Source organism: Myotis brandtii, unplaced genomic scaffold, assembly GCF_000412655.1.
Source record: "Myotis brandtii unplaced genomic scaffold, ASM41265v1 scaffold423, whole genome shotgun sequence".
NCBI classification, from domain to species: domain Eukaryota; kingdom Metazoa; phylum Chordata; class Mammalia; order Chiroptera; family Vespertilionidae; genus Myotis; species Myotis brandtii.
Genome location: NW_005366214.1, coordinates 2,965,106 through 2,991,594, shown reverse-complemented (window position 1 = coordinate 2,991,594; position 26,489 = coordinate 2,965,106). Strand labels below are relative to the sequence as shown.

At 46.0% G+C, this 26,489-nt stretch overlaps 1 protein-coding gene across 1 annotated transcript in view; it reads left to right on the top strand.

Annotated features, from left to right (window-relative positions):
• Positions 1 to 24,703, top strand: part of PRKCH (protein kinase C, eta) — a 228,717-nt gene extending 204,014 nt beyond the window's left edge. The window contains exons 11-14 of the mRNA XM_005874046.2: positions 5,025 to 5,163; positions 5,826 to 6,014; positions 21,948 to 22,091; positions 23,408 to 24,703. Coding sequence (XP_005874108.1) covers positions 5,025 to 5,163; positions 5,826 to 6,014; positions 21,948 to 22,091; positions 23,408 to 23,554 — 619 coding nt within the window. The 3' untranslated portion in view covers positions 23,555 to 24,703. The remainder of the gene's footprint in view (positions 1 to 5,024; positions 5,164 to 5,825; positions 6,015 to 21,947; positions 22,092 to 23,407) is intronic.
• The last annotated feature ends 1,786 nt before the right edge of the window (positions 24,704 to 26,489 follow it).

The following is a 26,489-nucleotide window of genomic DNA, read 5'->3' as shown; positions in this document are numbered from 1 at the left end:
ACTGGTGTCATTCTGTTTTATGACTCTTAGAGTAGCTCGAGGTGGAAACAAAATAAATACAGGTTCTGAATTCCCTTTGTCTTCACCCACTTGGGAATCCTCTCTGAAACCATTTGGGCATTTTAAGTAACCCTGATTACCCAGCAACAACAATGAACCTTTCAGGCGACCAGGGAGGATAAAATAGCTCCTCTGCCCTTCTGTGCTTGCTCAACAAAAGGCATAGCAGCTATTAAATACGGGGTGCTCAATGAGTTCATGAAGAATGAGCCTGGAACTGTGCATTTGGCATCTGGGGATCTGAGCCTGTGCCCCGTGTGAACTTGTAATCTTTGTAGTGTGGCCTTTTAAATTTGGCTGCCAGTTAGATATTGGCATAGGAGGCTGAGGAATGCCAAAGCCAAAAACTGACCTCTGAATATTCCAAAGTTAGGAGTCATAGGGTGACTTTCCTTGCCTTTTTTTTTTTTTTAATGAAGATAACGATTTATCCTTAGAGAGGAAGCTGAGCATGGCTATATTTGGCTCTGTAACCTTTGGACCTGTTTGACGGATACTCTCAATGCCCTTCTCTTCCAACTGAATGCAAGTCAGGGTTAGTACTGGGGTCCTCTGGCTCTAATTGCCTCTCTCGAAGCAGTTTCCCTGGCCCCAGCTTCCCTAAAGTGAATAATTTGAACTTATGTTTCAGGATTCTTCTTTTCCCTCCGGAATCCATCTCTAAGGGACAAAGCACATGGCGTTCTATAAGTTGAATACTTGGAGCAAAGGTCCCAGTGAGGTTTATAGAATTTCCTCCCTTTCCCTAAAAATAAGACAGGCTCTGAGTTGGCCAGGGCGGCTCACTGAAATGCGCATGTTTCTCTCATTGGCCAGCGCCTACTGCAAGGCCGAGCTGGAGCTAGGGAGGAATAGGCTCAGCCCCAGCTAAGTGGGGAGAGGGTGCTCAGACAGAGCCTTCCGGAATGCACTGCAGGGTATGCTGACCTAGAGACATGAATGGGGCACTCTCGGGGCAGAGTTGAGTGTCTGGGGATATCAGGACAGACCTCACAGTGGAGGTGTGAGATAGCAGGACTGAGTGTAGAACTGACAACCTGGGATTGTATCATGTTCTTAATCAAACCCCCTTGGGATCCTAATTTGAGGGGTTTGTCCTGTTGGATCACACCCCCTGTAAAACCAGCAGTGGCATTTGCTTCGGGGCTGGTACAGTTCTGGGGATGCCTAAAATTAGACTGACAAGTCAGGACTGCGGTGCCTCTGTGCCCCCGGGCATCATGTGCCCAGGATGAGTTGCATCGCCGGTACTGCTCAGCTCTGTCTCTTGAGCAGTGAGGCTGTGCAGACTTCTCTGTGCAGAAGGTATTGTGACGGGCGACAAACAAAACTAATTGCAAAGCAGTTTTCTCTCCTGCAACAATGCCTGCTACCCATGACAGCAGCTGAGTAATAAGCCATCAAGACTCTTACCTGGGCTGTTAGTCACACACTTGCTTGAGCAACCGCAGGTCAGCTTTTAGACCATTGTGGGTTTCTGTTAGCACTTGTTTCTATTACCTGGGAATATCCTTCCTGGGCTCTTAGCAGGCATAAGGGCTTCAGGCGAACTCAGAAACTCGGTAACCTTGTTTGGCAAAGGGAGAGAGTCAGAATGCTCTGGGCACAGGTCCACACATGCCTGGACGGCTGGGCTAGACCAGGGTGCTGATATAGCCGGCTCAGATCCCCCACAGCCTTGCCTCTCCTGGGGCCACAAACTATATATAATCTCCAACCTTGTCCAGCCGTCTGTAATGTGCCCTCCGTCCTAGAGGAGCCAGACAGCCAGAGCCTTGAGTCTGAAACCACTTCTGAAGGCCTGAGGGCCAGCGCTCCGGGCAGTGGCCTCGCTCCCGTGCACATGACCACAGTCCTCCTCAGCCCTGCCCTGTGCTCCTGTGATTCCACTTAAATGAGTCTTGCTCTGGTTGTGGGTGAGGGGTGAGGGGCAGGCAGTGGGGAAGGAAAGCTTGTGTGGGAAGCAGGATCTACGTGCAGAAGGGTGCAGGAGGATGCTTTGTGGTCTGGGGCGGGGTCTGGTTTGGAGGCGGAGAAGGCTTGCTTTTCTGAAGTGGACCCACGGGTACCCAACACACCTTCTCCTCACGCCTCTCACACCCAGGGAGACGGCTGCCCGGAGCAGAGAGGAGCTCTGGTCTGTGTTCCCACTGGCCTGTGCCAAGAAAACTGCTGCTCTCACCTCCCTTATCAGGCATTCCTGGAAGGCAGGGCTTTGTTTTCATTCTGGGTGTCCTACAGTGACCTCTCCCTGTCAGACCTGCGTGGTCAGACTCCCAGGTCACAGTGGAAACCTGTCCTGTCAGGTCTGTCATCACCTCCCTCCCCCAGCTGAAACGTGATCCCCGGCTGGACAGAGACCAGCCTTGTCCCTGGGGCCAAGCACACCACTGGAGCAGGGAGAGGAGAAAGGACCATGAGTGCCCACCTCGAAGGGGAAGCAGAATCACAGTCAGCTGTGGCTACCGAAGATGCTCTAGTGAGGGACACCACCACCCCAACAGCACAGCCCCCTGAGACCGGGCCAGGGCAGCCCCCCAGCCTACAGGGAGGGCACCCAGCATCTCTCCTGGCTGTGCAGCTCCCTCCTCACAGATAAGGCCGCATGGTTTGCCTCTGAGTGTGTTGTTCCTTAGAAAAGCAAAGCATAGAGGTGTCACCCAATAGGCCAGGCTGCTTCTCTCATCCTCTCCCCGGTGAGCCTGGCGGTTGTGTCAGTGCACGGGACGCTGTTCCAGCCGGCCTGGCGCCTGAATGCGCATGGTGCTAGGCCCTGTTGGGCCGGGTGTTTCAGGACAGTGCGCCTTTGATGGGCAGACGTTGATCAGTATCCAGCTGTGTTCCTGTCTCCATTGAGGCCCATTACCAAACAGTTCTGCTGCTGGGAATTCACTTCCTCAAGTGAAGTGGATTCTGCTCCTACAGGTTGGGGGAAGGGTGCAGAGTGCCTTTGTCCTGGGTTCAGCATAGTCTACTGGGCCTCTTGAGGCTCCTGTGTACCTGGGGTACACCCTGTTTCTTACTCCTGTTTTTCCTTTTCCTGGTTATTAACGTCCCCACTAACCCTTGCGTCTGAGAGAGAAGCACAGGAATCCTCAATTCTGCTTCCTCTCCCCTTCCTTCTCCAAGTGGTCGTCAAATCGCCATACTGGTTGTGTTTTCGCGAAAATGCTGCTGACTGACCCCTCAGTTTCCAGTCCATTTGTCACTGTCCCAGTTCAGGTCTTAACATCTCTTCCCTGGACTGACTCAGTCGTCTCTCACTAATCTTTTCTGTCCACCTGGGAATCTGTTACTCCTTTAATCAGAGAGCTTCCGTAGATCCCTTTTGCTTAATATCTAAATATCAGAATTCCTTAGCGCGGCCTCCATGTTCCTTAGTGTGGCCTTCGTAATCTAGACCTAACTTTCCTCTCCATCCCTGGCATTGGATGGCTCCAGTGTTCCCTGGCTGTCTCTCCGGCCTCACTATACCACGTGAGGCTCCTGAGCCTCCCCACACATCACACCTCACTGCCTGCCTCCCTGCCCCATCCACCCACCCATGCTGACCTTATACCCCTTCCCTATTACCAAACAGTTCTGCTGCTGGGAATTCACTTCCTCAAGTGAAGTGGATTCTGCTCCTACAGGTTGGGGGAAGGGTGCAGAGTGCCTTTGTCCTGGGTTCAGCATAGTCTACTGGGCCTCTTGAGGCTCCTGTGTACCTGGGGTACAACCCTGTTCTTACTCCTGTTTTTCCTTTTCCTGGTTATTAACGTCCCCACTAACCCTTGCGTCTGAGAGAGAAGCACAGGAATCCTCAACTCTGCTTCCTCTCCCCTTCCATCTCCAAGTGGTCGTCAAATCGCCATACTGGTTGTGTTTTCGCGAAAATGCTGCTGACTACCCCTCAGTTTCCAGTCCATTTGTCACTGTCCCAGTTCAGGTCTTAACATCTCTTCCCTGGACTGACTCAGTCGTCTCTCACTAATCTTTTCTGTCCACCTGGGAATCTGTTACTCCTTTAATCAGAGAGCTTCCGTAGATCCCTTTTGCTTAATATCTAAATATCAGAATTCCTTAGCGCGGCCTCCATGTTCCTTAGTGTGGCCTTCGTAATCTAGACCTAACTTTCCTCTCCATCCCTGGCATTGGATGGCTCCAGTGTTCCCTGGCTGTCTCTCCGGCCTCACTATACCACGTGAGGCTCCTGAGCCTCCCCACACATCACACCTCACTGCCTGCCTCCCTGCCCCATCCACCCGCCCATGCTGACCTTATACCCCTTCCCTGTCTGGCAGACTATGTCTACTGTGGCATTGTCCCTCTCTCCTCCCACTAGAAGGAATTAATTGTTTCATCTTGTATTTCTCTCATAGCACTTGGCTCAGATGTCCATCGTGCCACTTGTATTATATACTAGTTGGTTCTCTCTCCCTCTCCTTTTAGTGAGTGCACTATGCTAGGCACAGTGGTGAGCCACATCAACCTGATGCCTCCTCATGGACTTAGAGTTTAGCAAAATTGGTCTCACCATTGCACAGTGAGGTCCTTAGGGATAAAGAACATCTGTTCTCTTGATGCCTATCGCAGTCCCTGGCACACGGTGGCCACTTGCTTCCTGGATGGTCACTGAGTGAACTCCAGTGGGCAGAGAGATACCAGAGCGGAGGGTTGGAGTGGGTGGATGTCCTTTGGGTACAAGGTAAGTGGGAAGCCTGGAAAAGTCACATTCTGCCCTCAGTTTCTAAAGGGCAGCCCGCGTTTTATATGTGGTTACCCATTCATGGGGAACCGTCTCCTAGGGACCATGAGGCCAATTTTGTGATCGATCTAAATGTTTTTATTGAGATAACCCAAAGAAGTCTGGGTTTTTTTTGAAGTGTGTGCTCATGCTCCATCACCATCCCCTGAGCCAGCTCCTCCAGGTGGATGGTTTCAGGCCTGGCTGCCCTACCACTGCTGGTCCTTGTTTTTTCCAGGGATCTGAAACTGGACAATGTTCTGTTGGACCATGAGGGTCACTGTAAACTGGCAGACTTTGGAATGTGCAAGGAGGGGATCTGTAACGGCGTCACCACGGCAACCTTCTGCGGCACGCCCGACTATATTGCTCCAGAGGTGAGTGCTTCGGGTACAGGGGCTCTACAGGAGCTGATGAGAAATGCCACAGGTTGCTTTTGTGTGCTGCGGCTTTGTGGGCGGCGTTGAAAGCTGATGCCTCCAGACTCCTGTATGGCTCATTGGCTGAGCGGTGGCTAAAAATGTCCTCAGTTCCTCTAAATAAGAATTCCAGTCCGAGATTTTTTGGGGTAAACTTTGCAGTTGCTTCTAGGCTTTAGCCCTGAGTAAGGACAGAGGTGCTCCACTCACAGCCATGTATCTTCTCCTTGTCTCTACTCAGTGCTTTGATCCCAGCCCCATTTAGCAGAAGTAAAGGAAAGCTCTTGACTTTTTCCCATACGAGTGAGTGAGTCCCAGCCTCCTTCCTTTCACATAGCTGTAGCTCCCAAACCCTCTGTGTTCTGGATGTGCACATGCATTGCCTTGGCCTAAGCAGGTCACACATGTTTGATCACCTGGATGAGAAGTGGCCTCAGAGTTGACAACAGGGAAAAAACAGGCCACCCTCTCTGGAGATAGAATGAAACATGCTTGTCAACACAGGAAGCTCCATTATTTTACTTTGATATTTCCTAATCCTTTCTTTTCCCTTGTTATGACGGACACATTTGTTAATCAGATACGCGGAGCACTTCTCACGCTGCCCTCTCTCTGCACAGATCCTGCAGGAGATGCTCTACGGGCCCGCCGTGGACTGGTGGGCGATGGGCGTGCTGCTCTATGAAATGCTCTGTGGCCATGCGCCCTTCGAGGCCGAGAATGAAGACGACCTCTTCGAGGCCATACTGAACGACGAAGTGGTCTACCCTACATGGCTCCATGAAGATGCCACGGGGATCCTGAAATCTGTAAGTGTGGCTTACCCAGCCAGCTCCCGACCTCCAGCAACCAGCTTCCTGGATGGGATTCTCTGTCTCTTTAAACTTAGAGCCTCCCACCAGTCAGCTACCAGCTTTAACGGAGATATGTGTTTTCATCTGTAGAATCAAAGAACCAGAGTCCTCTCTGGCTGTTTTCCTCTCTCATGCAATAGCTCTTCCCGAGCCAGCTATGATGGCAGTCGGTAGCATTGCCTGCCAGATCGCCAGCTTTTCTAGCACTTGTGGCTTTAGTGCAGGTGAGGTGATGCTCCCTTCAGTCAGGACAGCCCAGGTGCTGGGTCCCGGGACCACCATTCCCAGTGTGTTGCACTATCGATTGTGTTTCTGCCGGCAGTGTCCAAGGAGCAGGGCCCAGGACCCTTTCCCTTAGTGCTGGGAGGTGAGAAGTGTTATCCTTCTGCAAGCCAGGTTCCCAACCCAGGGTTCAGGTGCAGTGAGGTAATACAATACATCATGTTGGAAAAGGTTTTTTTGGTTTTTTTGCGTGTATTTAAGGCACTGTACTGGAAGCCTTATTTTGAAGTGAGGAAGAAAGATGGATTGATGGCTTTATGTTGAAAATAAGAAAGCACATGTCACTTGGTCCATTCTATAACCACATTAGTTGAGTTCCAAAATCATGTGTTACCACCTACTGTGTGCATGGGGAGTCAAGAGGAACACCAGGGCAGATCTTCAAACAGCTGGTTCATTCCTGAAAGGTGTCAGTGGTGCTGGGAGCTTCAGTAAGAGGCCCATGGAGCAGCTGCATTTCCTCCTATAGGAACCGCAGTCCTGGAATAAAATTCACTGTCTTAACAACTTTTAAATCTATAGTTCAGCAGCATTAAGTACATACATATGGTGTGCAGCCATCACCACCATCCATTTCCAGAACTTTTTTCATCTTCCAAAACTGAAACTCTATACCCCTTAAAAAACACTAACTCCCTCCAGCCCCTGGCATTTCGCTTTTGGTCTCTATGAATTTTATTATTCCAAGTACCTTGTATAAGTGGAATCATATATTTGTCCTTTAGCAATTAAAAACAAAACAAAACACAAAACCCTGGGATACAGAATCCAGATTTTCCTGATTCCCAGTCCAGGGTTCCGAGTTAGACTACATCTAGCCACTCCCTATTAATAAGTGTCTTTTAACCTTTCAGCCTCACGTTTTTAGCACCTAAATCACTCCCTGATGGGATTCTTTCCTATTGTACCAGAAACATAAGCCACTGGAGGAAGCTACTAGAATGCTGTGTACTTACTATCCACATATCATGAATCTGTTACCTATTTAACTTTCAATAAAGTAGGAAATAGTGCTTATGATAATAATGTTACAGCATTATTTAAAGATTATACATTTGAATAATGCCATGATACCAGAAATAATTATTATTCTATTGACCTGAGATGAGTCTGCAACCCTGGAAGATGAGACTGATATATGAGTGAACTAGAATCCCGGTTTAATTCAATTAAGCAAATACTTGTCCGATGCCTTCTCTTTGCTTGGCCTGTGCTTAGTGCTGGAATGCAGAGATGAAAAGACATGGCTTCTTATGTTGCTCACAGTCTGGTAGGAATGAGAGCATGTAAACAAATACTTAGCTCGCTGCCAAGGAGAAATGATCAGAACTGTCTCTGGAGGCAAGGACAGGGAAGGTGATATAAGGACAAGACCGAAGAAGTGGCATGTAAGCTGGGTGTTGAGAAAAAATTAAGGGTTCAGTAGGGTTGATGATGGGGGGGAGTGGGGGAATAGTATTCTAGGCTGAGGAAATAATGTGTGCAAAGCCTCAGAGGCGTGTTCAAAGACGTGGAGTGTTAGATGCAGGGTGGGTGCAGCGAAAGATGAGTTTAGGACATGGGAACTTTGAAGGGACATGTGGAAAGTGATATATACCTTACAGTTGGTCACACAGGGCTGGAGCTGATCAATGAGTTTAGGACATGGGAACTTTGAAGGGACATGTGGTCACACAGGGCTGGAGCTGATCGCTCGAGCATGGCAGTGAGATGGGAGCAGATATTGACAAGGGGAGAGGATGAAGAGGGGGATGGGGCCTGGGACACATCAGTGTTTAAGGGTGACTGACAGTGGAAGAGCATTCAGTGAGAAGGTTAGGAAGGAATGACTTCATGTTGTATGAACATTTATAGCTGCAGCGTGTCTACAGTTTTACTTGTGATAAATAGGCCAGTGGTTTTACAACATGAGTTACAGACACTGGTGCCTGCATTACTTTTGAGTAGCACTAGCTAGGTAGGAACAAGTAGGCCTAGGCCAGATAACTGCGGGCTGATGCGATGTACCTGTGCTAGGAGTTGAGTAAGTTGAGATATTTTTAAGGACTCTGAACAAGCTTTCATTTTGTTGTACGGTTCCAGATCAAGGAGAGCACACTGTTTTCTTTAAAAACACAGATTTCAGGCATCTTTCCAGGGTTCTATGAGTTTGGTGACTTCCAAAGTTTCTCATGTTGAAAGTTGACTTCATTGGATGGTGTCCTGCATAGTCCTAAAACCCATTGGGAGGTCATGCTTGCTAAGTTTTGGATTGTAATTAACGTGTCTACCCATAACTTCATAGAGCTGGGTGACTGTTAGAAACACAGAATTTCAGAGAGGGAAGATCCTTAAAATATTTGGTCCACATCCCTGCTTGAGAGATGCAGCTGAGGCCCAGAGACGTGAACCAGATGGTAGAATGGAGAGAGCACTCACTAATCTGAGAGTCAAGAGACCTCAACCTCATTCTACTCCTGCCATGCTTTCCAGTAATGTAAGGTGGTGGTAACACCTGCAATGCCCACTTCAAATGAGGTGGTACACATGAAAGCATTTTCAAAGGGCCTGCACCATACAGAAGTAAGTTACTAGTATTGTTGAGTTATGAGTAGTAATTTCACAACATGCTGAGAGGTGTCATTATCTTCATCCTCTCCTTGAACAATTCGCCAACATCATCAAGATTATTATGAATTGTACATGAGAGGGTGTTAGATTTTTGTTCTGGAGAGAAGAGGATTTCTGTTTTTCCAGGAGCTCTCTATCTAAACCAAAGACACTTATGTGGGATCCAAATAGCCAAGTAGATATTGACCCTCCTATTCATTTGACAGGCCTGTATCAATGCACAGCGACCACAGGACTGCTAGGTTCACATGCTGTGCAAGGGGCTGGGGGCCAGACATGAGCAAGACAGACATCATCCCTGCCCTCATGGAATTTACAGTCCAGTTGGAGTGGGAAAACAGATGTTTAAAAAAGAAGTTATATGAGTAGCTATATAGATATGTACAATTTGACAAGAAAAAAGTCTGAGGTACTTTGAGAATCTCTAACAGGCAGACTAAGCAAGGCCGTCAAGGGAGGCCATCCTGAGGAGATGAGTTTTAAGCTGAGAGCAAAGGCTGCAGAGAAGTTAGTCTGGCTTACATGCATGCCGAGATCTTGAAAACAGAGAAGCCCATTTGAGTAACTGTGGCTGACGTGTCACCAGCAAATGTTTGGGACGATGGTGGACAAAGTGATGAGGACATGAAGGACACAGGAGACCATGCGCAGGCGTTTAACCTTTATCTGAAGTGCCAAGATTCATCACTGAAAGATTTTAAGCAAGCATGAGTGACAAGATTACTCTTTCATATTTAAAAGATCACTATGGATCAAATAGACTGAAGTACTCACAGATGAAATACCTGGGATTTTTTCCAAAATAGTCCAGGGGTGGCAGGGAGGAACCGATTAAACAAGATTGGGCATGTGTCAATAACTTGCAAGGCTGGGCGATGAATACATACTAACATATGCTTGAGAATGTCCATAAATGATAAAATTTTAAAAATTAACACATGAATCAAAGTCTATGTATACATACATGCCTATGTATGTATATTTATATATGTATGTATACATGCACACATGTAGATGTAGAAAAAGCAAACTTAGCCTTCATGAATGAAGTGAGATGGTTTAACAATACAAATATAACAGAAAAAATTATGTGAGTCATGGATCTAGCTACATCTTTAAGTTTAGTCTTGAATTTATTATGAAATATTTCAGTAAGGATGGATCCAGCTACATTTTTTTATTCTCAGTAAGAATCTCAAGGTCCTGTACTGGGAGTCTACATCACCCTGGTTATACTTATGCTACAGACAAAATTAGTGGTTTTCATATGCTTATTCTGTAATATCCTTGAACAGTCCTTCTCAAGAAGTGGATTTTTAATAGATAGAACAGAGGAGAGCCCCCTCTGGTGCATTTGGCCCTGAGCTGCTGCCCTTGTGACCCTGTGCAATTTTTTTCTTCTGGGCTGGGTCTGCCTTTTCCCACCCAAGAGGCAGGAAAGGTCCAAGATCTCTCAGCCAGCCCTTTACATCCGCTCTCACCAGTACCACAGGGACAGGTCATCCCTATGTGGCTTCCTGAGATTTCCTGATCTTTTCTTTGGAACATAAGGTCAGGACTATTACTGGAATTGCTGTCTGCTGGATATTTTACTTTTTTTTTTCCTTCAAAAGAAAATGCTTTCTGAATTCCTACCTTTTTAAATGGAAAGTATTTTCCATATCTGTAGAAATTGTCTGTATAACCACTTATAGTAAATAACATACCATGGAGTTACAAAGACCTCAGGACTTTGTATGGGTGTAGCAGTGTCAGTGAGTCCCCTGAATTCAGGGTGAGGGGAGCTCTTGTCCAGCATTCCACAGAAAGTGGTTGAACCAATGGGCACCAATGTCTTCCCCAACATTAAGACTCCTAACTAAATATTACTTTCCTACCGTGGCCCTTCCCCATCTCCCGCCTGCCCCCTATGGGGAACCTTTGAGTTGTTTGTGTATGGATGTACAAACATTTCATATAGACACAGATAGAGAGCAGGCCCTTGCTTTTGAGAATACTCCCTGTGGAACACAGAATCAGGAGAAGGAGTTCACACACAGCTTTCAGCCCAGGACTTGTACTTGAAAATATTTCTCAACTTATTAACCAATGAGCCTTGCAACTAAAAATAACCATAGTATGTGCTCAAAAATGCAGTGGAAAGACTATTCCTTGCTTGGCCTTTTGTCTCTCATTTCTCATCTTCCCTTTAAACATATATGTTAAATGCTCACATGTGGGTGTTCTGAAAGCAAACAATATCCACCCCTACTCTTACAGAATAGATTATAAAAGCTCACAACATCCACAGAAGTTAACAGAGAAAAAGTATGCACACTTGTGCAAAGAACAGATATAAGCTTTCCAGATTTGACCCTAAAGGTGATATTTTTATGGTGTTTCTAACCTGGTTTTGGAATAAATATATTTTCAATTGGCTACCATGTCACTGAATTTCCTAAACTGGCACTACCAAATCATCCCAAAGTACTAATAATCATGACAGAAGAAAATGTATAGTTTTCTTTTAAAGCTTCTGTGGTTGGCACTAAATTTTGCCTAGAGCTAGCTTCAGAAAGACTTGGGGAAGTCCTCACAAGTCCACAGAGCTTAGGAAGGCGAGGGCCGCTGGGATGAGTGTTCCTTTGTGCTAAATCATCTCCTGGAAGAGATCACGAGGCTCAGTGCTGACTCAGGTGAGGTCAACGCCCCTTCCTCAGAGCACACATAGGTGGCCAGGTTCAGCAAGTGGTGAAAGGAGTTTGGGGCATTCTCCTGAGTCACCTTTGTCAGTCGGGAGGCACTGTAAACTTAGCATCAGAGGAGATTATAGAGTGCTTTTGTTCCTAAGCTTTATAGAGATTAAAGTGTGTGTGTACGTGTGTGGGTTTATCTGGCATCACACCTATCAGATTTCATCATCTGCATTGTCTACAGCAGGCCTGTTTGCCTCTGCAAACAAAGAGGGAACCACGACTTTGAGATCCTTTTTGCCAAACTGTCCTATATTTGTCACCACGCAGTTGATCAGAGCAGTAGTGAGTTAGATGCTCTCTATTTCCTACTCCCCTCCTGGTAGAGATTGGAATGCTCAAGGGAGCAACCAAGGTGATCGGCTAGGGGGAGGAGGAAGAAGCAGGGGAAAACTGGACTGGAGTAATGCAGAGGATCCCACTGTAGACCATTAGAGCTGATTTTTCAAACACTGTTTACAGAAAGTTGCTATAGATCCTTTAATAAGAGGGATGGTTTGAAATTGGACTTCTGGTCAAGATGACAGAGTAGATACATGCTGTGCTTACCTCCTCCGATGACCACATCAAATTTACAAGTAAATTATAGAACACACATCACTGAAAACCACCTGGAGACCAGACCAACAGAAGTCCTATAACTAAGAATATAAAGAAGCCACAACAAGACTTGTAGGAGGGGCAGAGAGGCAGAACAATAAGGACCCATACCCACAGTGTGGCAATAAGAATTGGGAGGGAGACCTGGCCGGTGTGGCTCAGTGGTTGACCATCAGCCTATGAATATGAACCAGGAGGATGAGGTTCGATTCCTGGTCAGGGCACATGCCTGGGATGAAGGCTCAATCCCCAGTGGGGAGTGAGCAAGGGGCAGCCAATCAGTGATTCTTTCTCATCATTGATATTTCTCTCTCCCTTTCCTCTCCTCTCTGAAATCAATAAAATTATATATATTTTTTTTAAAAAATTGGGAGTGAGCGATGACCAATGTTTCTCAATCTCTCTGAAATCAATAAAATTATATATTTTTTTAAAAAAATTTGGAGTGAGCGATGACCAATGTTTCTCAAGGGTTATAGTGTCAGCCCATGAACCAAAGGGTTGTGAGTTCGATTACCGGTCAAGGACATGTACCAGGGTTGTGGGTTCTTCTCCTCACCCCTGGCCGGGCCAAATGCAGGAGGCAACCACTCAGTATGTCTCTCTCACATCAGTGTTTCCCCCTCCCTCCCACTTTCTCTGAAAAGCAATGGAAGTAATAGCCTCAGGTGAAGATTAACAACAACAAAAAAGAATTGGGAATTGGGAGGGATATTTAGGCTGTGGAGGTCCCCACTGAGGAGTGAGGGGTCTCAACGCCACACCAGTCTCCCCAACCTGGGGCACTAGTGCTAGGAAGAGGAGGCTGCATAATATCTGTCTGTAAAAACCAGTGGGAATTGTGTCTGAGTGAGATGGAGGGCTGCTGGAGTCCCAGGCATTCCTCTTGAGGGGCCTAATATATGGACTTACTCACAAACTCACTTACTCTGAGCTCCAGCCCTGGGGCAGCAGATCAAAAAGTGCCAGGGACACATGGGGAAGAACTGAATTGACTAGAGTCAGGGTGAGGGCTAGAGGGTCAGGGCAGCTCTCTCCTGGACAGAAGCCCTGGCAGACACCATTGTTCCTTTGTTGAGTCCTCCTCCCACCCATACAGCAGGTGCAGTTGGGCACCAAATTTCTGATCTCTTAACCTGGCTGACAAGTTCACCACACTGATTCCCTGAGACCCCATCCAACTCAACCTGCCCAAGCTGTTTCCACTGGCTTTTCTACACAAGCAGCCCGCCTCAGGCTCATGCTTCAGACTTTCCTAAAATCTCTCAAAGGTTCACAAACCCCAAACAAGCAGTAGCTGGCCTCAGCGTGCCTTCTATCTCTTGCTAAGCAGCCTCAGGCCTAGCACAAGTGGTTACTGGTCTCAACTTGCATTGTAACTCCTATTAGGTGGCCCCAAACCTACCATGAGCTGTGGCCAGTGTTGGCTTGGAAAGTTAACTTCAACTCAGTGTCCACAAGTCTGGCACAAATGGCGGATGGACTCAGTTCACACTGTGGTACCCATCAAAGGGTCCCAAGCCCGGCATTAGTGGTAGCCAGCCTCAATTCACAGCATAGCCTCTCCCAAGCACCTTTAAGCCCAGAACAAGCAGCAACAAACCACATATCACTTTGTATCTTCTACTAGGTGGCCCCAAGCCAGGCACAAACAGTGGCTGATCTTGGCCTACACTGGAGCCTCTCCTAAGAGGCTCCAGAACCAACATACCTGGTAGCTAGCTTCAGACAACACCAAAAAAACCATGCAACCAGCCCCACAAATGACACACCTGAAGGGCAGATTCGGAGGGCACCAGAGCCCTGCTAAAGTGACTCCCACTCTGTGGGATCAGCCCCTGCACAACAGCCTATTGTTGTAGTCATGGCCAGCCCTTACCAACAACCAGTCAGCCTGAAGGTCAGTCCTTCCCACTAACATGCAAACAGCAATCAAGGCTCAACTACAACAGATGACACACAAAACCCACACCAGGGACACCTAGCTCAGGTGAGCTGGGAGACTGCACCACTGAACCTTACAAGATATGAACTATATAAGGCCATTCTGCCAATACAAGGAGATGTAACAGATCTAATACACAGAAACAAACACAGGGAGTCAGCGAAAATGAGACAAGCATATCCCAAATGAAGAACAGGTCAAAATTCCAGAAAAAACAACAACACACAAAAAAAAGAACCAAAATGGAGACAAGCCATCTACCAGACACAGAGTTCAAAACACAGGTAGGATGCTCAATGAGTTTAAGGGAAGGATAGATACACTCAGGAATAACCTCAGCAAAAAAGATAGAAACTATAAAAAAGAACCAGTCAGAAATGAAGAATACAATTACTGAAATAAGAATACATTAGAGAAAATCAACATCAGATTAGATGAACCAGAGTATCCAGTCAGCAGTCTGGAAGATAAGGAAGTGGAAAAACACCCAATTGGAACATCAAACAAAAATAAGAATTTTAAAAAGGGAGGATAGTTTAAGGGACTTCTGGGAAAACATCAAGCATACCAACATTGCATCACAGGGAGACCAGAAGGAGAAGACAGAGAGCAAGAGATTGAAAACCTATTTAAGAAATAACTAAAAACTTTCTTAACCTTGTTAAAGAAATAAACATATAAGTCCAGAAAATGCAGAATCCCAAACAAGATGAACCCAAAGAGGCCCACACCAAGCTACACCATAATTAAAATGTCAAAAGTTAAAGTCAGACAAACTTAAAAGTAGCAAGAAAAGTAGCAGTTACCTACAAGGGAGCTCCCACAAGACTGTCAGCTTATTTTTCAACAGAAACTTTGAAGGCCAGAAGAGAGTGGTATGAAATATTCAAAGAGATGAAAAGCATAAACCTACAGCCAAGATGATTCTACCTAGCAAGGCTATCATTTAGAATTGAACGACAGATAAAGGGCTTCCCAAACAAGAAAAAGCTAAAAAAGTTCATCACCACTAAACCAGTATTACAAGAAATGTTAAAGGGATTTCTTTAAGTAGAAAAGATAAAAAATATGAATAAGAAAACATGGGAAAGAAAAAAAATGCTCACTAAAGAAAGCAATCACTCAAAAGCAGTGGATCAGCCAACTATAAAGCTAATACAAAGGCTAAAAGGCAAAAGTGGGAAGATCATGTGTAATTTACAAGAGTAAATTAAGAGATACATACAAATATATACACAAAAGAAGTAAGAAATGATGATGAAAACAAATGGGGAAGGGGTGAGTAAAAATGGTAGTGATTTTTTTTGTAGCAATTTTAGAATATGTTTGAACATGCGCAACTTAAAATAGATTGATATAAATAATCTTGGTATATATGAAGCATGTGGTAACCACAAACCAAAAATCTGTAAGATTTTATACAAGAAATAAAAATAAAGGAATCCAAGAACAACACTACAGAAAGTCATCAACATACAAGATAAAATAGAAAAGAATAAGAAAGGAACAGAGAACTATAAAAACAACCAGAAAACAATAAAATACCAATAACTATATACCGATCAATAATAACTTCAAATGTAAATAGATTAAGTGTTCCAGTCAAAAGACAAATGGATAAAGATGTGGTACATATACACAATAGAAAATTACTTGGCCATAAAAAGAATGAAATCTTGTAACAAACTCACATATAAAGAACAAATTGATGGTTGCCAGATGGAGGTGGGTATGGATAAAAAAAGGTGAAGGGATTAAGAAGTACAAATTGTCTGTTACAAAAGTCATGGGAATGTAAAGTACAGCATAGGGAATGTGGTCAATATTATGGGTGGGCAAAAGTAGGCTTACAGTCATTTGTATGGAAAATAATACAATAATTAATAATATAAGAATAAACTATGTTTTTGTATACTCAGAACCATAAACCTACTTTTGCCCACCCCTATCTTGTAATAACTGTGCATGGTGTTAGATGAATACTTATCGGGGTGATCACTTTGTAAGGTATATAAGTGTCCAATTACAATGTTGTACACCTGAAACTAATATAATGTATGTCAACTGTAATTGAAAAATAAAGGTAAATAAAAACTATACCATTCTCTTTCCCACTCCAACAGCTGCCCCCTGCCCAAACCAGGGACCTCTGTGTGCAGTGAGAATGGCAGGGTGATGGACTGCCCTAGATGTGCAGATTACTAGTTTCAGCCCTGCCTAGTATATTCCACACAGATCCACTCTGAACAAGCTAGAGCAACACTCCTCTTGGCTCCTCTAATATTCCATAGCAACCATTGTGTATAATAACCTGTCCAATATTCCATAGCAACGATTGTATATAATAACCTGTCCTTGAGAAGATGACAGTTTGTTTCCTCAGAGCTATTTTGAAAATCCATTATGTATCCTCCCCCATCCCAAGCACCATCCCATCCCCCGTGGTTTCTCATCAGCTTCATCTTAGGTTGAAATATTGGTCCCAGCCTTCTCCTATAGAAAAGTGACTTATCGACACCAAGTCAGAGCCCTGGTGTCTCTTTCCTCCCATGCTGTCCATTAACTCATATGTCTGTCCTTCCCCCTCTTACCACTGCTCTGAGCTGGATGGTGCTACTGGCTCAGGTCACTCTCATGCCTGTGCCTCACCACCACAGCTGGCATGGAGGGGTGTGAAAGGAGGTTTGATGACGGGTCTTCCTAACTAGGTCAGACTGTCTGTGCCAGTGGCAAAAGACAGACATGTGTAGCTGCAACATGCACACACAAGCATGTGTTTTGTCAACCCCGTGTTGTGCGCCCATGCTGGCTGAGGCTGGACACCATACCGTGCACCATACACTCTTCTGTGTCCTGAGCTCTTTCTCTGCTCTCCTTCCCCAGGACTCTCTGTAGAGCCGTACAATGCCTTCTTCCATTTCAGGGTGTCTCCCTGGAATATTGATGGGCATGTCCCGTGGCACAGTTCCCTTCCCTCTGGCTTGCCAGCACTAACAGCTAACTCTCCCTGCTCTTTTGTCTGAAATCGAATGAAAGGAGAAGGTCATTTTGTTTGCCCAACAGCCAAATCCAGCTAGTAGAAAGAAAATACAGTGTGTTCTCCCTCCTGGAAGAAAATCTTATTAGACTGATGGCTCTATTTATATAACTAGTCCTCCTCCTCTGAAGTCAGACAAATTTTGAAAGAGGAAAAAAAAATACTTTTAGCCATTGTCTACATTATAAAGAGTTTCAAAAGTACATTTGGATCCTGTTATCTCAAGACACATTATTACACAGTGTTAGTTTGAACTCTATCCTGTAGAACATCCAACAGCTCTAAGCCACAGCCTCCTCCTGTGTACTGAGCCCATGAGACATGGAGTGCTGTGCCCGACACCAGACTTACAAGGAAATGGCTCCATTGCACCCTCATCCTGCATTCATTATCTCCCTCCTTTTGTTGCTGCAGATACAACGGCACGTTAAAACCCGAGTATTATTTGTCTTCTTGTTTTAAGATCGCCTTTAGAAATCTGTACTTTCACAAAAATTGTTTCCCAGAGACTATTACTACCACTGTTGGAGCCTGGGACTGTGAGAGCAGACCTTGTTCTGTCTCCACTGGCTGCACAGTGGAGGAACAGAGAGAGCCAGATGAGCTTCAGGGTCAAGGCTGACCTCAGACTCTCAGTCTCTCAGGCCATGCTCCCGCCTTTAGGTAAAACAGGATGGACCTACAACTGGTTTAACAAGATGCTTACTGATAGGACTGTTTATCAAGGGCTTCTAGGTGACGTGCATTTTACATGGATTAGCCCATTTACTTGTCATAGCAACCTTCAGAGATACAGGGAAATCCCCACTTTATAGTTGGAGAAGCTGAGGCCCAGAGAAGTTAAGAAAATGTGTACAAGGTCACAAAGCTCATTGGCAATAGAACTGGTAGACCGACACAGATCATGGACCTGCAGAGCCTCACCGTCAGAGGAGCTCTTATATGTTTTACATGTTTCCCTAGTTTACGGTAGGCTTCCCAGGGCATTCTTCTACAAACCTGCCCTCAGTCTCTTACATTTCACTGTAGAACTTCTTTCGGGAAGACGCGTGGCTGACTGCTCTCCCCTGTGGTCAGAGATTCTCTGCGGCCCTGACAGAACTGCTGAGTGCCTCGTTCTGAGGTCAGGGGTGCCTCTGATTCCTTCCGCAGCCTGCAGTTAGATTCCACTTCACCGAGGGCCACAGGAGGCGGGGGAATTCGAAATGAGCCCATGCATTCTTGGTCGCTCTCGGCCCCTGCTTCCCAGTCAGCTTGACACTTACATTTGGGGTGGAGTCAGACTTTCCACCCGGGCCTCCTCACTCTTTGCAGCTTGTAAAGTGCTTTTATTGACCCTAGAAAACATTCGGCCTCCTTCAGTAAATGTGTCCAGAATCTTTCATGAAGACACTTTATTTTCCGCCTTGGCTGACTTTCTCGTTGGGCCCACGGTCAGGAAGGAGGTCAGTTGAGGTGAGGCAAATTTTAAGTAGACCTTAGACACAGACAAATGATTGCTCAAACATTGTTAACTTGTTTGGCATTTGGGTCCCCTTAGGGACATAAGCAAATAAAGGAAGCTTTCTGTGAAAGGATTATGCCATTAACTTCTCAGCAGCAGGAACACGGTGCTTAGGAGAGTCCTGTGCCTGGCTCCGGGGCAGCGAGCTCCGTGGTCCCCAACCCTATCACCTCTACCACTGTGTCCTGTGAAAGACTTCAGGCCGGGGACTAATGTCACCTGTTCCCTTAACTCCCCATCTCTGAATCTGTAGAGGGGGGTAGTCATAGAGGGGCTGTGACCTCCTCCTTGAAATGATCCCTGTCCAGGTTTCTGTTTCTTGCTGTTTGTTCTCCTCTTGCTTCTTCATGAGCCCCTCCCGCTGCCACCCTGCCTTTCTTCTCACTCTGGGCCAGGACTCAGGAGCCATGCAAGTCAGGGAGCAGAGCCAGCCAGGAGTGGTGGGTCGTGGCTGACCAGGGCCCATCTGCCCCTCTAAAGAGGCAGCCACTGTTCAACCCCAGGCCACTTTTATCCAGAAAAAGGTCTAGTGTTCCAGAATATCCCATTTTCCAAGAGAAATTGGAAAACTTGACTTTTATGTGATGAGACATTTCCTAGTCTTTAAATGTGTGGCAAGTAATTAAAAGTATTTTAAAACACACGATATGGGCCAAACAAAATGTCTGAGGCCTGGGCCAGTCTCAGCACTCTCTCTCCCTCTCCTTAATCCTGTGGCCCTCAAAGTTTTAGCTCTTGCTCTCTCACCAGATGTTATGTCTCAGGGTTAGCTCTCTAACCCCTAACACACGATATGGGCCAAACAAAATGTCTGAGGCCTGTGCCAGTCTCAGTTAGCACTCTCTCTCCCTCTCCTTAATCCTGTGGCCCTCGCAGTTTTAGCTCTTGCTCTCTCACCAGATGTTGATGTCTCAGGGTTAGCTCTCTAACCCCCGGCTGCACCCAGACTTACACAGCCAGTCATCTCCATGTGGATGTCTCTATACCAGAAATGCAAAGCTGAGCTCATTAACCTCCCAGATCTGTATACGGTAGGTCAGGGGTCCTTAAACTATGGCCCGCGGGCCACATGCAAATACAAATATTGTATTTGTTCCCATTTTGTTTTTTTACTTCAAAATAAGATATGTGCAGTGTGCATAGGAATTTGTTCATAGTTTTTTTTTAAACTATAGTCCGGCCCTCCAACGGTCTGAGGGACAGTGAACTGGCCCCCTGTTTAAAAAGTTTGAGGACCCCTGCTGTAGGTCTTGAGAAATGTTCAATGGTTTGGTTTTGTTCCTGTGACAAAAATACCATTACTACTGCTACTACTTCCATTACTATTTTATTTATTTAGTTAGTTAGTTAGTTAATCCTCACCAGAGGATTTTTTTTTCCATTGTTTTTCAGAGAGAGTGGAAAGAGAGAGCCATCTGGATCTGTTCTCCCATCCTTGGATCCTGAGTTTTTAGAAACACAGATTTTTGGTAATTAGTTTTTAGAATAGACACTACTCTTCTATCAGGGATGGTATCCCATTGACTTCCTAAGGAGAGAATCTACCTGTTTCTTTTATGTATGCATTTCCCTTTCCTTGCTGAGCGGCTGATAATGATACTCCCATCATCCAGGGAGAACCCACGCAGCAGAGCCCCTCACTGTCACAGAACTCAGTTACCTGTGAGCTATGTATCCCCTGCCTCCATGCTGACACTGCACCTGCCTGGAGAGCCCACTGCTCTGGTTGGGCCCGTGGAGCTTGGAAGGCTCCTTTCCCTTTCTGGCTCCTCTTCCAATCCTGTGGCTGCATCCTTTGTCAACCCCGTCCATGTCTTCCCTTTTTATTGGCTCCCCTTTAAAGCTGTTTCCGCATTTTCTGAGGCCCATCCTGTCGGATTTGCTTAGGGACTTTTGCTGCCACCTCCTTTCTCCATACGATCCTTTGCAGCTGAAACAACACTGGAGGCTTTGCAGCTGGACACCTGGCGTGGCGGCACGGCTGCCTCTAACCTCTAACACCATCTTTTCACGTCTGCACCTTCCACAAGATCGCCTTTGTATTGACTCTGGAAATTTCCACTCCAAAGCAGTTTCTCTGAACACAGCATCACTTTTGTCCTGTACCCGTAAATCAAACCTGGAAAGGGGTGCTCAGGGCCTGTCATCAGGTGTCATAAATTTGTTCAAAGATAACGCGATTTAAATTTAAAACCAAAAACAAAACATATTATCCGAGGCAATTTTCTTTTTAAAATGGGAAATTAAGTTAGATTCAGGGTCTTTGAAATCCAAAATCACATTCTGGCCGTGAAAAGCGAATTATCCCGTATAGTCCCTGGTCAGGATGTGATCAGAACACCTTTCATTGGCCATTTTGTGAAAGTAGATTTAGCCCAAACATCTTGACAGGAGCACAGCCCCAAGAAAGTTTCCCAATTGACATAAAGACATGAGGCTTATATACACATGTTGAATGTGTGATGATGCTTGTTTTAGTTTTTGGCCCATGTAGCAAGAGTCTCAGTCATTCAACATTTTGAAATGGAAGAACAGGGGAGAAGGAAGCATCTTGAAGGAAAAAACAAAACAAAACAAAACACTTTTCACTTAAAACTATGATATCTTTGTTACTTAAAGAAAAGTGGCTAACTTTGTCTATCCTAGAGCCAGAACACAGAACGTTTAAGTTTTTCACCCTTGGCGGCTTCTTCACAGAGATCTTCAAAATAATGGCTCTCACTCTCCTCTCTGTGGTCTTGTCAGAGAGAGGGAATCCTGGCCAGCCAGTCGGGTCTCAGAAAAATAGCACAGCTGTTCCTAAAAGTAGCCCCATTCATAAGATGTGGGCTGTCTACAACTGCGGAGTTGGAGAAAGGCTCACTACTTTATAAAGAGTTTCTTTTCTTCAAAGAGGAAAGAAAAATACATGGTATTTACAGAAAACTGGACCCTTCAGCTTTATTTTAGTGGCCACGTCTGAAATGGAAGTGGGGAAGGCCGTAAATATACAAGCAGTTGCGCCTTTAAGGGATGATTCACTGTGGCTGTGCTGCCCTTGATGGAAAATTCAGCGAGTTGAGCAAAATCAGCCCGAAAGCCTCACGGGGCTTCCCTGCCAGAGCGGGTGCCCACCATCTGTGATGTACTTGTGGTAAATGACTGAATAATCGACTCTCTTTCTCCCCCTCTCTCGCAGTTCATGACCAAGAACCCCACTATGCGCTTGGGCAGCCTGACTCAGGGTGGCGAGCATGCCATCTTGAGACATCCTTTCTTTAAGGAAATAGACTGGGCCCAGCTGAACCATCGCCAACTGGAACCACCTTTCAGACCCAGAATCGTAAGTGTCCAAGCCCATCACAGCAGACTTGCCTCTTTCTTTAATATCATAGTGTTTCACCAAAGTCTATTGAGCAATGGATGGTTCCCCATGGGATAACCACACCACAAGTTCAGCCTGACACTTGGCAGGGCAGCCTCACCCCACACAGCAGACTTGCCTCTTTCTTTAATATCATAGTGTTCCACCAAAGTCTATTGAGCAACGGGATGGTTCCCCATGGGATAACCACACCAGAAGTTCAGCCTGACACTTGGCAGGGCAGCCTCACCCCGGAGTCGACACCACGTGCCCAGGTTACTTCTCACAAAGTTCTCACCTCTTGCATGCTACTATAGCACAGAGCTGAGGCCAGAACACACCAAGACCCTTTTGTCTGAAGAAATACCTAGAGCACAGAAGTACCTCCCCAAGCTGAGTGGGGCAGCCTTCCTAAGGGTGGTCCAGCTCTTGGTCTGAGAAGTAAGCTCTTTCTTAGCTCTGTGTCTAGAGATCCACACGGGAAGGCAGAGATGCTGGGCGAGCAGTAGATCAAGAGTTAGGGGGATGAGGGATGCTCCAGAGGTGGAGAGAAAAGTATCATTGACTCAGGTAAGAGCAGTGAGAGGTCTAATAGCAGCAGAAATGACCTTTTCGGCATAGTTTATAAAGATGTAAAAATACCAGCATTTCCAAGCACACAATTAGCTTAATCTAGAAGAGCTTACTAGGTTGGACACCAAGCACCCAAAAGTAAAGCCACTGCCTTTAATGGGCACCCACCTGCCATCTTCCTTGGGATAAGGGAAGCTCTGCCAGCTGGGCGTAATGAATCTCACTGGTGGGTAAAGGAAGAGGCCGTTGTTCCCTAAACTCAGCGTTTCCAAGAAGTCTGCCGAGAAAATCCCTCCAAGCACACAGACCTGGGTACAAACAAGAAGTGGGGCAAGTGTGAACTCAGCCTCCATTGGCAAATACGAGCTTGTGTGCCTCTCAGTAAGGCCTGTGGAGAAGTGGCACCTCAGTGAAATGGAGAGGAAAGGGTGAGTGAGCCAGCTGGTTCAGGTGACCAAGTTAATCCCTTACCCTCCCAGCCTACGGCTGGCCTTACTCAGCAAGATTTTCATGGGGTGAGTGAATTGGTGGTTACCAAATGCCATAATTATACACAATGCAGTACATTTGCTCTAAAACGCTGTGTAATCATAATTGTTATAACTGTAAATAATGCTACAGTGTGAGTGGCAGAGCAGTTCTCTGAACTCACTGGGTTAAGGCTCAGGGAAGACGAGAAAGTCCTCAAGTGCATGATCTGACCCTTGTTTCCTTGTTGACAGAAATCCCGAGAAGATGTCAGTAATTTTGACCCCGACTTCATAAAAGAAGAGCCCGTTTTAACTCCAATTGATGAGGGACATCTCCCGATGATTAACCAGGATGAGTTTAGAAACTTTTCCTTTGTGTCTCCGGAATTGCAACCTTAGCCTGATGGAAGGAGAGAGTGACGTGAGAATCACAAGGGGATGCCAGTTTTCCAGGGATTTCCTTTGTGGGGAACTCGCCAGCATCCGCCTTAGAGCAAGAACCTTAATGTCAGGGAGCAGGTGGTGAACTCTGAAGGACAGAGCTTCAAGAGAGCAACTATTTCAGGTCCCGAAGGAGCCATGGCACTGGAAATAGCACTGAAATGAGAGTTCATGACGAAATACACTGTTCAGCCTGTGAGTTGCCAAGGCTATTTCAGGCTTGGGATATTAAGAGGAACCAAAAGGAGAGAAGTTGTGAAGAATAAACTAGATCCTAGAGAATATTCTGAGCCAAACAGAATATTTTCAAGGGACAAATCAAGACTTTGTATGGACTTGTCTGTGCTCTTTAAATCTTTAAGCCAATGAGCGCCTAAGACTGGCAGTCTGCAAGGAGTCTCTAAATGCTAATGAAGAATCTAAAGATAAGGAAACGGGTGGCTTTCCAAATAGAACGATTTACTCTGAAGAAACAAAAATATGGTATGCAAAAAATTCATAACCTAAACCTCAATCTTGAAAACAGATGTTGGGAACCAAGACAACATTCCAATTTATTCTCTTATCCTTACCTTGATATTTATTGAGTGCCCAGTGAGATGGTGCCACAATATTGAGTGCCCAGTGGGCTAGGGTAAACAGATGTGCATTCACCAGGCTTTCATTCCACAGTCCATTGATTTACCTGAAGGGTGTTTGCATTTTGTGAAATGCCTCTCCACGTTGCAAATGCCATACTTCTCTGTCTGTACTCGGCTGTTTTCACACAAGGCTCACTGCCCCACAGCAACTATCCACACAGTCAGCAGGTGAACTAGAGGTGCCTGTTGCCTGCTGACTTGTGGAATCTCACCGTTGCTCTGGACTCCTCCATGAAGAATTGCATGCCACTCATGCCAGTGACCAGACTTATGGCTTATACATTAGTGGTTTATTTAAATTATATTTTAAGAGATGGAGATGTTTGTTTGGTATGCATTTTAATAATTAGAAATGGCTCTTGTAAACAGGACATTTATCAAAGAAGGACCTTATAATATGTACCCATGTATGCAGTTGGGGAATTTTATCTGGCTGGAAATAAACGCATTTTGTAGCAAAAAGAAATTTTTTTGTCTAGGAGCATTTATTCCATCCCCTCTAGAAGAGTAGATATCCAATGAATACAATGAATAATAGCTTTGAGCAGAATGGATAGAACTCTTAACTTAAAGCAAACTCCTGAGAGGAAAGGTTGACATAACCTTCTGTGTATCCCTTAAATGAACATGGCCTGTCTCTTACCAAGATGTCTGTTCTGAATCACAGCAATGACTGCTAAGCATTGTTGCAACAGACCAACCCTTGAACTCTCAGTAGCTAGATATATTTACTTCTTCACATAAAATATAGTGCAAGTTCAGCAGTCCTCTTCCATCTTATAACTATGCCATTTGGAAAATGTAGCTGCCAAGGTTGCCATGACAAAGAAGAGAGTGGATGGAGGAGGTGCTTGCTGCCTAACCACCTCTCTGAGAAAAGACATACATCAATCACTCGCATTTGGTTTGCCAGTACATGGCCTCCCTCTAACTACGAAAGGGATGGGCAATTACAGAGCAGCAAAGGGTGTCTGGCCAGTAGTAACAGTCTCTGCTGGGGGTTCTTTTAAAAAAATTATTATTGACTCTATTCCCGGTGCAGTACTTTATTTTTATTTATTGATTTGAGGATTTCAGAGAGAGAGAAGCATAGATTTGTTGATCCACTTATTTATGCATTCATTGGTTGACTCTTATATGTGCCCTGACTGGGGATGGAACCCACAACCTTGGTGTATCCGGATGATATGCTAACCAACTGAACTACCTAGCTAGAGCCCTTGGGGGTTCTTTTTCTTATTCCAAGGTGGTAAGTGACTTTTGAATGAGTAGAGTAGCTAAGAACCTCCCTTTTACTTTTGTTTAGCACTTAGCCCTTCCGAGGCACTCTCACCTACACACTTTTCACTAGATCTTCCTAATATCCCTGGGAGGTGAGGCAGGTCATTCTACCACTACTTCCATTGTGAATACCATGGCACATCTATACTAATAAAAGAGTAATATGCTAATTAGACCAGGAGACCTTCCGGACGTCCTTCCGGTCAAAGTCGGGGGCTTGGCCCGCCTGCAAACTGCCCCAGGCCCCTCGCCCAGGCCTCCCGCTCCCCAGTGGGGACCCCCATCCAATGGGGGCATGGATGGCCTGCAATGGCCCTCAGCCTCTCATCCAGGCCGGTCCCACCCCCAGCAGAGACCCCCACCCTGATGAGGGTGTAGATGGCCTGAAAATGGCCCTCAGCCCCTCACCCAGGCCGGTCCCGCTCCCAGCAGAGACACCCACTCTGATGGCATGGATGGCCTGCAAATGGCCTTCAGCCCCTCGCCCAGGCCAGCCACGCCCCCCAGTGGGGACCCCTACCCTGATCTGGGACCCCCTTTAGGGCAGACCAGCTGGCCCCCACCTGTGTACCAGGCCTCTATCTATACTAATAAAAGGGTAATATGCTAGTTAGACCAGACATCCTTCCAGACAAAGCCATGGTGGCAGGGCCAAGGCAGAGGCAGTTAGGGCTGATCAGGCCGGCAGGGGAGAGCAGTTAGGGGGATAAGGCCAGCAGGGGAGAGCAGTTAGGGGGATCAGGCTGGCAGGCAGGTGAGCAGTTAGGAGCCAGCAGTCCCGGATTGTGAGAGAGATGTCCAACTACCGATCCCCACTGGGATCGGGCCTAAATCGGCAGTCGGACATCACCCAAGGGGTCTCAGATTGGAGTAGGTGCAAGCCGGACTGAGGGACACCTCCCTCCCATGCACAAATTTTGTGCACCGGGCCTCTAGTTTTATAAATAAGAGGGAAAGAGAGGCTCAGAGGA